At 45.5% G+C, this 15,996-nt stretch overlaps 1 protein-coding gene across 4 annotated transcripts in view; it reads left to right on the forward strand.

Annotated features, from left to right (window-relative positions):
* RASGRF2 (Ras protein specific guanine nucleotide releasing factor 2) overlaps window positions 1–15,996 on the forward strand; it is a 400,547-nt gene that overhangs the window by 342,287 nt on the left and 42,264 nt on the right. For all 4 annotated transcript variants that reach the window (XM_069751051.1, XM_069751070.1, XM_069751043.1 and 1 more), the window contains one exon: window positions 15,471–15,577. In XM_069751051.1, the coding sequence (XP_069607152.1) occupies window positions 15,471–15,577 (107 nt within the window). The remainder of the gene's footprint in view (window positions 1–15,470; window positions 15,578–15,996) is intronic.

A 15,996-nucleotide genomic window follows, 5' to 3' on the forward strand; every position in this document is an offset into this window, starting at 1 on the left:
CAAAGAAATTGGCTCATATGAGGACCACTGTTATGATACGGTGGTCTAGGAGCAACATGGAACGAGCTCTGAAGGACGTGGTAACTGTACTGACCGCAGTCCCTAAGCTCAACACAACACTAGAAGTAGCCGTGGAATGCTCCTAACTCTCCCTAGGCATCTCGTCACAGCCTAAGAGCTAACTACCCCTAAAGAAAGAAGCAGGAAAACTATCTTGCTTCAGAGAAAATCCCCAAAGGAAAATAGGAGTACACCAGGGGCATATAGGTAATTAGAAAAATGTAATATTTTATTAAATCACATAATATCATATAATTTACATTTAAGTTTGCAAAAACAAGTAATATACAAAAGAATCTGATAGAGTACAAAACTAAAGGATGGTAAAAACGTGAGTGAGCATCCCCCGGTGCACATTGTCATCAGAGCCAACATGCATACCAAAAGGTAGAAGAAATGTGCTACTGCCAACTGCCTGTCACACTGTCCATGTGGAATGCCAAATAACGGCGTGAGATGACAGGTAAATAAGAGCGGCTCTTACCAAATGAAGGTCAATGCGAGGCACCAAGACGGGGCACACCAGATGGGATCCACAGACCGACCCCCGACGCGCGTTTCGCCCACGAATGAAGTTGCCCTAGAGAGGGCATCAGCCTTAACATTCTTAGATCCCGGAAGACACGAGACCACAAAATCAAAATGGGAGAAAAACAGGGACCATCGAGCCTGTCTAGGATTCAGCCGCTTGGCCGACAAAAAAAAAGCACACGGTTTCATCAAAGAACCATCAGACTCCCTCTGAGACAAAACGGCCCCTGCCCCAATCTCAGAAGCGTCGACCTCAACCTGAAAAGGAAGAGAAACATCCGGTTGACGCAACACAGGGGCAGAAGTAAATCGGCGTTTAAGCTCCTGAAAGGCCTCAACAGCCTCAGAGGACCAATTCGTCACATCAGCGCCTTTCTTCTTCAAATCAGTAAGGGGCTTAACCACACTGGAAAAGTTGGCAATGAAACGGCGATAGAAATTAGCAAAGCCCAAAAATTTTTGAAGACCCTTCACAGATGTGGGTTGGATCCAGTTATGAATAGCTTGGACCTTAACAGGATCCATTTCTATAGACGAGGGAGAAAAAATAAAACCCAAAAAAGAGACCTTCTGAACGCCGAATAGGCACTTAGACCCCTTCACAAATGAATCATTATCACGAAGGATCTGGAACACCATCCTGACCTGCTTCACATGAGACTCCCAATCATCGGAAAAAATCAAAATATCCAAATATACGACCATGAATTTATCGAGATAATTGCGGAAAATATCATGCATGAAAGACTGGAACACAGATGGAGCATTAGAGAGCACAAAAGGCATCACAAGGTATTCAAAATGGCCTTCGGGCGTATTAAATGCAGTTTTCCATTCGTCACCCTGTTTAATACGAACAAGATTATATGCCCCTCGGAGGTCAATCTTAGTAAACCAACTAGCCCCCTTAATCTGAGCAAACAAATCAGTAAGCAAAGGCAAGGGGTATTGGAATTTGACCGTGATCTTATTAAGAAGACGATAATCAATACAGGGTCTCAAGGAGCCATCCTTCTTAGCAACAAAAAAGAAACCCGCTCCCAATGGTGACGAAGAGGGCCGAATATGCTTTTTCTCCAAAGATTCCTTAACATAGCTCCGCATGGCGGCATGCTCTGGCACAGACAGATTGAAAAGTCGGCCCTTAGGGAACTTACAACCAGGAATCAAGTTAATAGCACAATCACAGTTCCTATGTGGAGGAAGGGAACTGGACTTGGGCTCATCAAATACATCCTGGAAATCCGACAAAAACTCAGGGACCTCAGAAGAGGGGGAAGAGGAAATTGACATCAAAGGAACGTCACTATATACTCCTCGACAACCCCAACTAGTCACCGACATAGTTTTCCAATCCAGCACCGGATTATGTTCCTGTAACCATGGAAATCCCAGTACAACAACATCATGCAGGTTATGCAACACCAGAAAACGGCAATCTTCCTGATGTGCAGGAGCCATGTACATAGTCATCTGTGTCCAGTACTGAGGTTTATCCTTGGCCAAGGGTGTAGCATCAATGCCCCTCAAAGGAATAGGGCTCTGCAAAGGCTGCAAGGAAAAACCACAGCGCCTGGCGAATTCTAAGTCCATTAAGTTCAGGGCAGCGCCTGAATCCACAAATGCCATGACAGAAAAGGACGACAATGCGCAAATCAGGGTCACAGATAAGAGAAATTTAGGCTGTATAGTACTAATGGTAACAGACCTAGCGACTCTCTTAGTACGCTTAGGGCAATCAGAGATAACATGAGCCGAATCACCACAGTAAAAACACAGCCTATTCTGACGTCTGAATTCCTGCCGTTCTATTCTAGTCAAAATCCTATCAAACTGCATAGGTTCAGGACTTTGCTCAGAGGATACCGCCATATGGTGCACAGCTTTGCGCTCGCGCAGACGCCGATCAATCTGAATGGCTAGAGACATAGATTCGCTCAAACCGGCAGGCGTAGGAAAGCCCACCATAACATCTTTAAGGGTTTCAGAAAGACCTTTTCTGAAAATAGCAGCCAGAGCCTCTTCATTCCATTTAGTGAGCACAGACCATTTTCTAAATTTCTGGCAGTATAACTCAGCCGCTTCCTGACCTTGACACAAGGCCAACAGGGTTTTTTCTGCATGATCCACAGAATTAGGTTCGTCATACAATAATCCGAGTGCTTGAAAAAATGCATCTACATTCAATAATGCCGGATCCCCTGTTTCAAGAGAAAAAGCCCAGTCTTGAGGGTCACCACGCAGCAAGGATATGATGATTTTTACTTGCTGAATGGGATCACCAGAAGAACGGGGTTTCAAAGCAAAAAACAATTTGCAGTTATTTTTAAAGTTCAAAAACTTGGATCTGTCCCCAAAAAACAAATCAGGAGTAGGAATTCTGGGCTCTAAAGCCGGAGTCTGGACAACATAGTCCTGGATACTCTGTACTCCTGCAGCAAGTTGATCCACACGAGAAAATAAACCCTGAACATCCATGCCAAAGCATATATCCTGAACCACCCAGATATCAAGAGGAAAAAAAAAAGACAAACCAAAGCACAGAAAAAAAAATGGTTCAGAACTTTCTTTTCCTTCTTTTGAGATGCATTTAATTCATTTTTGGCCACTTGTACTGTTATGATACGTTGGTCTAGGAGCAACATGGAACGAGCTCTGAAGGACGTGGTAACTGTACTGACCGCAGTCACTAAGCTCAACACAACACTAGAAGTAGCCGTGGAATGCTCCTAACCAGGGGTGGATTAAGGGTAACCAGGGCCCCGGGCTGTTCACACACTGTGGGCCCCCCCCCCCGGTCATGTGACGGGGGTGGGGGGTCACGTGACGGGGGTCATGTGACGAGGGTCATGTGACGGGGGTCATGATATACCCGAACCAGATTATTCCAGAAAAAGGGCCGGGCCCTACTCTACTGTAACCTATTAAATATTTGTTAAAATCTGCAATACAATTTAGGTATATCTTGACCAATAATATCACATACAAGGAACAAATACCACCGCACCATGACCAGACTACAAATTACAACCACAGTGATCGAATAATATCACATACAAGGAACAAATACCACCGCACCATGACCAGACCACAAATTACAACCACAGTGATCGAATAATATCACATACAAGGAACAAATACCACCGCACCATGTCAAGACCACATATTACCACTTGGTGACCAAATAGCACATACAAGGGACAAATACCACCGCACCATGTCAAGACCACATATTACCACTTGGTGACCAAATAGCACATACAAGGAACAAATACCACCGCACCATGTCAAGACCACATATTACCACTTGGTGACTAAATAGCACATACAAGGGACAAATACCACAACACCATTTCCAGACCACATATTACCACCACATAGTGACTGAATACTACAATACTGATCAGTAATAAAAAAAAAAACAAAACACAATACTATCACCATAAGTGCCAGTATTCACAGGAGATCTGTACTTAGTATGCAGTGTCTGTGTAGAGGTAATACAGTGATCACTGGTGACATTGTACACAGGACCTCTGTATATAGTATACAGTGTATAGTGTCAGTGTATAAGTAACACTGACTCACCATTGACGTCTCTAGGTGAAGTCCTTCATCTTTCATCCAGCACAGACCGCCATCATTTCTTCCAGCCAGGACTCGTTTCTGCAGGAAATAACAGTTATCTCGAGCTCCGCTTGCGGAACACATTACTTAATTTTTCACAACTTCTAAATTACACCACATGAAGAAAAAAAAGGCGATATAGTGTCACTCTGCACAGTAACAGGACCGCCCCCCCATTTAAAACAGTACACTCAAAAAATAAAATAAATACATCACTGCAGTAATAATATCCCTTAATTAGCCCCTATGGTAATAATATTCCCCATCCTGGCCCCGTGTGTCTCATTCCTGGCTCCAGCCATATGTTCTCCCATCCTGCACTCATGAGTATCCATTCTACCCCATATGATCTCCCCATCCTGCCCCATCTGTCTCCATCGTATCCATCCTGCCCCATGATCCAATCCTGCCCCATGTCTTTCATTCTACCCCGTGTCTCCATTCTGCCCATGCCTGCAGTCCTGCCCCCAGTGTGTCCAGCATATTACCCCCAGTGTGTCCAGCAATCTGCCCCAGTATGTCCAGCATATTGCCCCCAGACAGTGTGTCCAGCAATCTGCCCCAGTGTGTCCAGCATATTACCCCCAGTGTGTCCAGAAATCTTCCCCAGTGTCTCCAGCATTGCCCCAGTGTCTCCAGCAATCTGCCCCAGTGTCTCCAGCAATCTGCCCAAGTGTGTCCTCCAGCATTGCCCCCCAGTGTGTCCTCCAGCATTGCCCCCCAGTGTGTCCACCGTTAACTGATAAAAAAAAAAAAAAAGTCTCCTCACCTGTCCGCGCTCCAGGCGGTGAGCTCCCTTCAGCAGCGCACACTCGCCGGTGACTGACAATGACGTCAGACGTCGGCGACGTGTGCGCAGCGGCCGACTTCAGCTGCCAGCCTCCAATTGGCTGGCGGCTGTTGTTGTTAACTATTGACGTGTGGGTGCGCGCCCGCACGTCAATAGGAAAATGCCGCAGCGCCGGAAAGGGCCCGGTGAGCAGATGAGAAGGGGCCCGATGCGGGCCCCCTCTCTCTGCCCACCGGGTCCGGGGGCACACAAATGCCGGTGGGCATTCAGACAATTAGCGGAGGGTCAATCTGTGCGGTAGCCCAGGGCCCCCCCAGACCACTGGGCCCTGGGCTACCGCCCATATTGATCCTCTGATAATCTGCCCCTGCTCCTAAGTCTCCCTAGGCTTCTCGTCACAGCCTAAGAGCTAACTACCCCTAAAGAAAGAAGCAGGAAAACTATCTTGCCTCAGAGAAAATCCCCAAAGGATAGATTAGCCCCCCACAAATAATGACTGTGAGTGGAGAGGGAAAATACATACACAGAATGAAACCAGGATGAGCACAGGAGGCCAGTCTAGCTGAATAGATAGGACAGGATGGAATACTGTGCGGTCAGTATAAAACACTACAAAAATCCACGCAGAGTTTACAAAAAATCTCCACACCTGACTAAAGGTGTGGAGGGCAAATCTGCCTCCCAGAGCTTCCAGCAAGACAGAACTAATTCACACTGATAAGCTGGATAAACATAGAAAGCACAGAATGGATAAGTCCACAATCTATGGACAGAAAAGAGCAAGCAAAAACTTAGCTTAGCTGAACTGGTCAGGATAACAGGGAACTCCAAAGAGATGTGAATCCAACCAGGAACCATTTACAAGTGGCACTGGCTGAAGAAAGAGCCAGACTTAAATAGCCGAGCAGAAGAGACGATTAGTGGAGGCAGCTGATGACAGCTAACTCCAAGGAGCAGCCATACCACTAGAAACCACAAGAGGGAGCCCAAGAGCAGAACTCACAAAAGTGCCACTTACAACCACCGGAGGGAGCCCAAGAGCGGAATTCACAACAGACCACCCCAGGAAAGGAAGACCAAGAGTCACCTCTGCTTCTGAGGATAAGTTTATCCGAGTCACCAGTCTCAGAAATCGCAGGTTAACAGCAGCTCAGATTAGAGACCAGCATATTGCCACATAGAGTTCTAGCAGCAGACACATCTCTACAACTGTTAAGAGGAGACTTTGTGCAGCAGGCCTTCATGGTAAAATGGCTGCTAGGAAACCACTGTTAAAGACAGGCGACAAGCAGAAGAGACTTGTTTGGGCTAAAGAACACAAGGAATGGACATTAGGCCTGTGGAAATCTGTGCTTTGGTCTGATGAGTCCAAATTTGAGATCTTTGGTTCCAACCACCGTGTCCTTGTGCGACGCAGAAAAGGTGAATGGATGGACTCTACATGCCTGGTTCCCACCGTGTTGCATGAAGGAGGAGGTGTGATGGTGTGGGGGTGTGTTGTGAATTCTGTTTTCGGGCTCCCTCCTGTGGTCATGAATGGTACTTCGGCTGGTTTTGTCCATGGACTTTCTCTGATGCCTGTGGGTGTTTCTGAGTTTCCTTCCACAGGTGATGAGGCTAATTCGTTAGTGGGCTGCTCTATTTAACTCCACTTGGATCCTTGTCCTATGCCAGCTGTCAATGTTGTAGCATTTGTCTAGTTCGCTCCTGGATCTTCCTGGTTACCTGTTTTCTCCAGCAGAAGCTAAGTTTCGCTTTGCTTTTTTGCTTGTTTGCTATTTTTTTCTGTCCAGCATGCTTATGTGAATTTTGCCTTGCTTGCTGGAAGCTCTGGGACGCAGAGGGACGCCTCCGCTCCGTTAGTCGGTGCGGAAGGTACTTTTCCCTGCACTCTCTGTGTGGCTTTTTTAGGGTTTTGTGCTGACTGCAAAGTGACCTTTCCTATCTTCTGTCTGTTTAGTAAGTCGGGCCTCTCTTTGCTAAATCTATTTCATCTCTGTGTTTGTGATTTCATCTTAATCACAGTCAATATATGTGGGGGGCTGCCTTTTCCTTTGGGGAATTTTCTCTGAGGCAAGATAGGCTTATTTTTCCTATCTCTAGGGCTAGCTAGTTCTGAGGCTGTGACGAGGCGCCTAGGTCATGATAGGAGCGCTCCACGGCTATTTCTAGTGTACGTGATAGGATTAGGGATTGCGGTCAGCAGAGGTTCCACTTCCCAGAGCTTGTCCTGTATTAATGTGCTATCAGGTCTTTTCTGGTGCTCTAACTACCAGGTCCACTATTTGTTCTAACCACCAGATCATAACAGGGGTGCTTTGCTGGTGACACTGTTGGGGATTTATTCAAAATTGAAGGCATACTGAACCAGCATGGCTACCACAGCATCTTGCAGCAGCATGCTATTCCATCCGTTTTGCGTTTAGTTGGACCATCATTTATTTTTCTACAGGACAATGACCCCAAACACACCTCCAGGCTGTGCAAGGGCTATGTGACCAAGAAGGAGAGTGATGTGGTGCTACGCCAGATGACCTGGCCTCCATAGTCACCAGACCTGAACCCAATAGAGATGTTTTGGGGTGAGCTGGACCGCAGAGTGAAGGTAAAAGGGCCAACAAGTGATAAGCTTCTCTGGGATCTTATTCAAGATTGTTGGAAGACCATTACCCGGTGACTACCTCTTGAAGCTCATCAAGAGAATGCAAACCGGATCGTTGTCGGTATCGCTGCAGCGTCGCTATGTGTGACGGGGCCTTTACCCTTTGATGGTATTTGGATGTTGCTGCTTTCCTTGCCTCCTCATCATGGTTACCATATCCCTGTGGGATGCCGAGGTACTTGTAGCATGTCTGTACATCTGCTATGTGCCCTGCTGGTAATTCCACTCCATCAGTCTTGACTACCTTGCCTCTCTTTATTACCAACTGGCCGCACTTCTCCAGTACGAAGGACATCATGAGGTCTTCACTGTAGATCCTTGTCAGGTGGATCAGTGAATTGATGTCTCATTTGTTTTTCGCATACAGCGTGATGTCATCCATGTAGAGGAGGTGGCTGATGGTGCTTCCACTCTTGAACTTGTATCCATAGCCAGTCTTTGTAATTATCTGACTGAGGGGGTTCAAGCCTATGCAGAACAGCAATGGGGATAGGGCATCACCTTGGTATATGCCGCATTTGATGGTCACTTGTGCTAGTTGTCTTTAGTTGACTTCCAATGTTGTTCTCCATTGCCCCATTGAGTTTCTGAGGAAGGTTCTTAATTTCCTGTTGACATTGTAGAGAGCCAAGCATTCACCGATCCATGTGTGTGGCATTGAGTCATAGGCTTTCCTGTAGGCAATCCACCCTGTGCTGAGATTGGTCTGTCTGGATCTTGAGTCTTGAGAGACTACTCTATCTACTAGGAGCTGGTGCTTAGAGCCTCTGGTGTCAGACCCAATGCCTTTCTGAGCTGAAATCATGTACTGGTTTATATGGTTCTGTAGTTTGGCTGCTATGATGCCTGACAGGAGTTTCCATGTTGTTGTAAGGCAGGTAATTGGGCGGTAATTGGATGGAACTGTTCCTTTGTGAGTATCCTTCATGATCAGCACTGTTCATCCTTGTGTTAGCCAATCTGGGTGGTGGCCTGCTTCTAGCAGTTGGTTTATCTGCTCTGCCATGCGTTCATGTACCACTGTTTATTTCTTTAGCTAGTTGGTGTGGATCATGTCTGGGCCAGGTGCTGTCCAGCTCTTCATGTTCTTGATGCGCTGCTGGATGTCTGCTTCTGTAACGGTGACTGGTTCTTACTCTAGGTGGTTGCTGTATTTCATTCTCAGATCTTGCAGCCACATTGCACTGGTGTTGTGTGTCTTTTCCTTCTCCCATATGATCCTCCGGTGTTGTTCAGTCTCTGCTATTGGTGGAGTTGCTGCCTTTGTGCTGTTAATATGAAGTTGGGAGTACACCTTGGATGGTTCTTTGGAGAACATGGCATTTATCCTCTTGGCCTCAGCTTCTCTGGTGTATCTCCCTAGTCTTGCAGCAAATGCTGTGAGCTTCTGTTTTGCAGTCTCTAGGGCTTCAGTTGGGGTCAGACCTTTGTACATGTCTAACTTGGTTTAATTATTGATCTTTACACCCTTCTGTATTTCTGTTAGTTGGCTGACTTCCCATCGTGTCACTTTGATCTTGGTCTCCAGTCTTCTTTTCCAAGGGGGGCACATACCGTATTTTTCGCTTTGTAAGACGCACTTTTTTTCCCCCAAACTTGGGGGGGAAAATGGGGGTGCGTCTTAGAAAGGTAACATGCCTTACCGAGATCGTGGGTGCAGGCCGTAGGCAGGGATGAGGGGGTGTCCAGGTGTCTCCGAGTGCCCGACGGTTGCTGGCCTGTCCTGCGGGGGGCGTCCGGTGCCCAGCGGTGCTGCGTGGGTGTCCGGTGCTGCAGGCCAGAGCCCCGGCACTTCCACGGTTCCATGTGCTGTGGTCTTCGGGAATATGGCCACCGCTGGGGGCGATGCATGTGCAGATGGTGATCTCGGGATCAAGATCTCGAGATATGAGATTTCAGCGCTGGGCACCGGAGGCCCCACGCAGCATAGGCCAGCAACCTTGGGGCACACGGAGACACTCCTGCACAGCACCGGACACCCCGGTAGCAGCGTGCCGCACATCAGAACACCCCCTCATCCCAGCCTGCGACTTGCAGCATCACCCCACTCCTGCCTCCTCCAGCAGCGACCCTGGGACCCCGCTTCACCGCAGCAACCATCCCTGGTAAGCAATAAGATGCAAGAATTATAAGAAGCACCACCATTTTATTTAAAAAAAAAATTCTCTAAATTTGGGGTGCGTCTTATAATCTGGAGCGTCTTATAATCCGAAAAATACGGTACTTTTGTTGTTCTTGCTGGTTGTATAGCCAAGCATTTCCAGGATTGCTGAGGCAGTAGCATAGATCTGTTTATTAGTTTGAGTTATGGTGGTGGTAGATATTGATGCAAGTGCTCTATTGGCATCTTCTAGCTTACTGTCTGGTGGTGTTTCTTTGCTGAGCCTTGTCAGCCAATCTCTGGTATTGATGGTATATGGTTTATCTAAGATCTTCTGTTTCAGATCAGCTACAGTGCTCTAGTTGCCGGATTAGATCAGGATCTTCAGGGGGTTGCACATGTTGTTCTTCCAGGTCTTCACGTAGGGTGGATCCATCTCAAGTTGTGACAATAGCTTTCTCTTTATGATATTGAAATGCTGGGTGACTAGTTGTTTCTCAGTCGGTGGACATGCAGGTCTTGTATCCATCCAGAGTTTCCTCATACGCTTCATATATCCTCGCTCATTTGGTCTACTGTTATAGTAGCATTTCATCAGATACAGGTTCTCTTGCCTTGTCCATGTATGGTTTGTTCCATAAATTGATATATACAGTACAGACCAAAAGTTTGGACACACCTTCTCTTTTAAAGATTTTTCTGTATTTTCATGACTATGAAAATTGTACATTCACACTGAAGGCATCAAAATTATGAATTAACACATGTGGAATTATATACTTAACAAAAAAGTGTGAAACAACTGAAATTATGTATTATATTCCAGGTTCTTCAAAGTAGCCACCTTTTGCTTTGATGACTGCTTTGATGAATGCTTTGCATTCTCTTGATGAGCTTCAAGAGGTAGTCACCGGGTAATGGTCCGGATCGCTGCAGCGTCGCTGTTTGGTCGCTGGAGAGCTGTCACACAGACCGCTCTCCAGCGACCAACGATCCCGAGGTCCCCGGTAACCAGGGTAAACATCGTTAAAGTAAAAAAAAAAAACGCTACATACTTACCTATCGCTGTCTGTCCTCGGCGCTCTGCTTCTCTGGTCTGGCTGTGAGCACAGCGGCCGGAAAGCAGAGCGGTGACGTCACCGCTCTGCTTTCCGGCTGACCGGCGCTCACAGCCAGACCAGAGAAGCAGAGCGCCGAGGACAGACAGCGATAGGTAAGTATGTAGCGTTTGTTTTTTTACTTTTAGGATGGTAACCAGGGTAAACATCGGGTTACTAAGCGCCGCCCTGCGCTTAGTTACCCGATGTTTACCCTAGTTACCAGCGAAGACATCGCTGAATCGGCGTCACACACGCCGATTCAGCGATGTCAGCGGGACCTCAACGATCAAAAAATGGCCCAGGCCATTCCGACACGACCAGCGATCTCACAGCAGGGGCCTGATCGCTGGTACGTGTCACACATAGCGAGATCGCTACTGAGATCGCTGTTGCGTCACAAAACTTGTGACTCAGCAGCGATCTCGCTAGCGATCTCGCTATGTGTGACGGGGCCTTAAGACAGGTTCTGAAGAGCCAGTTCAATGGGAAGAATAAAATCCGCGCCATCAATACATATGCCCTGCCAGTTATCAGATACCCTGCTGGCATAGTGTGCCGGCCAAAAAGAAGAAATTGAAGCTGCAGTTGTGAAGACATGAAAGCTCACAATGCATGGAGGTCTCCACCCTAAGTCTAACACACAAAGATTGTAGTATACCAACAGAAAGGAGGGTGGTCGAGGCTTGATAAGCATCCAAGTCACCATCACAGATGAAACAACGAGTATCCAGGAATACATCAGGAAAATGGCACCAAAAGATGAGATGCTGAGAGAAAGCCTAAGGCAGCAATAACAGATCTGGAAGGAAGAACAGGAACATGAAGCATCATGGCAAGACAGGCCGCTGAATGGGACGTACCATCGACAGATAATGGAGGTGGCTGACATGGAGAAATCCTACCAATGACTGGAGAAAGCAGGACTCCGAGACAGCACAGAGACACTAATCATAGCAGCACAAGAGCAAGCACTAAGTACCAGATCCAGAGAAGCAAGAATCTACCACACACGAAAAGACCCAAGGTGCAGACTATGCAAAGAAACATCAGAAACCATCCAACACATAGTGGCAGGATGCAAAATGCAAGCAGGAACAGCGTATACCGAACGCCACAACCAAGTAGCAAGGATTATATACAGGAACATCTGTACGGCATATGGGCTAAGTCCTCCTAAGTCCAAGTGGGAGACCCCAGAAAAAGTGATGGAGTATGAAAGGGCTAAAATCCTGTGGGACTTCTAGATCCAGATGGATAAGCTAACCAACCAGACATTGTGATAGTAGACAGGGATCAAAAGACAGCAATGATAATAGATGTGGTAGTGCCAAGTGACAGCAACATCAGAAAGAAGGAATATGAGAAGCTGGAGAAATACCAGGCCCTCAAATGACAACAGGAGAAGATGTAGGAGGTGAGGGCAACAGTGATTCCAGTGGTGATAGGAGCACTTGCAGCAGTGACCCCTAAGTTGGAAGAATGGCTTCAACAGATCCCAGGAGCAACATCTGAGCTCTGTCCAGAAAAGCTCAATGCTGGGAACAGCGAAGATCCTGCACAGAACTCTCAAACTCCCAGGCCTCTGGTAGAGGACCCGAGAATGGGAAAGGACAGCAAAGACCACTCCAATTGGGGGTGAGAAGGAATTTTTTTTTTCTGCCGGTAAAATTTTAGGGGTTGTACCCAATTCACAGACCAGGATTGAGGGAAGCATACAGTTGTACTTAGCTGCACTCTTGCCACATCTGCCGGAATCAAAGATATCTGTGCAGCATTTACAGGCTTATAACTCCTCGATCAGTCAGTAGGTCCACAGTGCCAATAGGTTACTGTGCCTGGGACCAAACAGCAACTGGTAGAAGTTAGGTTATTTTATTTTATTTTGCCATTTCCCTACACATAATCAATGCATTTTATTTACCACCCAAAGTGTTTTCCATCAGTGTGTAGTCTGTGTGTTTGTTTTTACTATTAGTGTGTCATCAGTGAGTTTGTTTTTATCATCAATGTGTAATCTGTGTCCGTTTTTACCATCAGTGTGTCATGCATGTCTCCATTTTTAACATCAGTGTGTAATGTGTCTGTTTTTACCATCAGTGTGTCTTCCATGTCTCAATTTTTACCATTAGTGTGTCATCCATGTGTCCGTTTTTACCATCAGTGTGTCATGCATGTCTCCATTTTTACCATCAGTGTGTAATCTGTTTCCATTTTTACCATCAGTGTGTAATCTGTTTCCATTTTTACCATCAGTGTCATCCATGTGTCCGTTTTTACCATCAGTGTGTCTTCCATGTCTCCATTTTTACCATTAGTGTGTCATCCATGTGTCCGTTTTTACCATCAGTGTGTCTTCCATGTCTCCATTTTTACCATTAGTGTGTCATCCATGTGTCCATTTTTACCATTAGTGTGTCATCCATGTGTCCATTTTTACCATTAGTGTGTCATCCATGTCTTCATTTTTACCATCAGTGTGTCATCCGTGTGTCAGTTTTTTACCATCAGTGTGTCATCCGGGTGTTCGTTTTTACCATCCGTGTGTCATCCATGTGTCCGTTTTTTACCATCAGTGTGTCATCCATGTGTACTTTTTTACCATCAGTGTATCATCCATGTCTTCATTTTTACCATCAGTGTGTCATCCATGTCTTCATTTTTACTATTAGTGTGTCATCCATGTATCCGTTTTTACCATCAGTGTCTCATCCGTGTGTCCATTTTTACCATCCGTGTGTCATCCATGTGTCCGTTTTTTACCATCAGTGTCATCCGTGTGTCAGTTTTTTACCATCAGTGTGTCATCCGGGTGTCCGTTTTCTACCATCAGTGTGTCATCCATGTGTACTTTTTTACCATCAGTGGATCATCCATGTCTTCATTTTTACCATCAGTGTGTCATCCATGTCTTCATTTTTACCATCAGTGTGTCATCCATGTATCCATTTTTACCATCAGTGTCTCATCTGTGTCCATTTTTACCATCCGTGTGTCATCCATGTGTCCGTTTTTACCATCCGTGTGTCCGTTTTTTACCATCAGTGTCTCATCGTGTGTACTTTTTTACCATCAGTGTCTCATCGTGTGTACTTTTTTACCATCAGTGTCTCATCGTGTGTACCTGTTTACCATTAGTGTGTCATCCATGTGTACTTTCTTGGCATTAGTGTCTCATCCGTGTGTACTTTTTTACCATCAATGTATCATCCATGTCTCCATTTTTACCATCGGTGTGTAATCCACGTCTCCATTTTTACCATCGGTGTCTCATCAGTGTGTCCGTTTTTACCATCAGTGGTCATCCATGTCTCCATTTTTAACATCACTGTGCCGGTTCAGGGTCTGCACAGATGCACGAAGCTTTGTATAGGCTCTAAGGATCATCCGATCCTCTTCTCCATCTCTTTTTCTATTATGGTTTTCTATTATTTTTGTTTCCATTTTATCCCTTTTTTTAGCCTTTGTTCCAGATATCTGCTCGTGTTATGAAAAGTTACCTGTTTCAGGATCAGCTGGCGTGTGTGTGCGTGTGTGTGTGTGTGTGTGTGTGTGTGTGTGTGTGCGCGCGTCTGTGTGTGTGCTTGTGTATGTGTAAAAATACTAGTTTTGACTATGTTTTCCATCCTGCATTTTTTGGGTTGGTTTCCCTCTCTTCCTGCCTGCATCTCTAGCTCCATCTCTGCTCCTCTCCCTTCTTGTCTCTGTCGACTTCTCTAGGCAGCAACTCCGGGAATCTGATAGGTTCCGGAAAGAGGTCCTTTTTACTTAGCTAAATTACAAGGGTTCATACCTTCAGTTGTACTATTGATTTATCTAAAGAAAACAGACAGAAGTTTAGCTTATAAAATGTCAACTGGCCAAGACATGTTGTTGATGCTTTGACATAATTTTGGCTTTAGGACCCTAAGCATGAACAAAGACCCCCTCATCACCCAATGATTTCCTTTTGGGGTGGAGCAAACTATCTGGATAAAAACTGATACCGGAGCTGATACCTTTTTTGCCTATGGGTCAGTTTTGATATCCATTGTATCAGTTGTGCTGCTAAACCTCTCCCTGCCCAGAACAAGGAAGTGCTGTATGGATGCCACACCAGTGCACAAAAATGTCCAGCTGAGGCATAACCCTGCCTTCGATGTCATTTTTGTGTTTTTCTCCAGATATGCTCTTGTCATGTCTATTTTTGGCTCATTGTATGCTTTTTTGGATAAAACTAAATGAACCTTATAAAACCTCATTTTGTCACCAAAGTATCCGATTGCCTACAGCAACTGGGGAAATGAATTTTAAATCCCGGTGCACCATAGTTCAATTGCTCTTAGATTTCCGTCTTTATTGTGGATGTAGCAGGCAATTCTTCATTTAATTAAATTGATCATAATAAATTTGCCTTCCAGTCTACAACATGAAATAGTATTATTTGTACGTGTGACCCTAGATGGAAGCATCTGAACAGAACTGCAGCATTTTACCAAACAATCATTCCTTGAATAGGCTTTTGTAAGCCCAACCTTCTGGAAAGGAGTGCTGTGTTTCACTGCCAGTACATTATGACATTTTCTGGTTTTTTTTTTGTCTTCTTTCTTTTTTACCCTGTAGGTTTTAACAATATGGAAAGGATGTGCGACAAAGAGTTCATAATTCGCAGGGCTGCCACAAACCGGGTCTTGAATGTTCTACGTCACTGGGTTTCAAAGCATTCACAGGTATTACAGAACAATGTGTCAGGGTTACTGTTATTGTGTCTCCAGTGTTTGTGTGAAAATGAGGCTAAGAGTCCATTTACACTGCAAGATTACAAGATTATTGTGATCGAGTATTCCTATGGAGACATGGCTCCTGATAATCTTAAAAGCCTAAGGGTATGTGCACACGTCAGGATTTTCTAGCAGAAATTCCCTGACAAAAAACGGACATTTCTGCAAGAAATCCGCCTGCGTTTTTTTCGCGTTTTTTCGTGTTTTTGACGTGTTATTTTGCGCATTTTTTGTGCATTTTTTTTTTGCGTTTTTGCCAATGCATAGAATAGCGGGAAAAACGCGAAAAATCTGCAAAATTAATGAACATGCTGCTATTTTTACCGCAATGCGTTTTTTTTGCGGAAAAAACGCATCATGTGCACAAA

This window comes from Ranitomeya imitator, chromosome 1 (genome assembly GCF_032444005.1).
Source record: "Ranitomeya imitator isolate aRanImi1 chromosome 1, aRanImi1.pri, whole genome shotgun sequence".
Classification (NCBI taxonomy): Eukaryota; Metazoa; Chordata; class Amphibia; order Anura; family Dendrobatidae; genus Ranitomeya; species Ranitomeya imitator.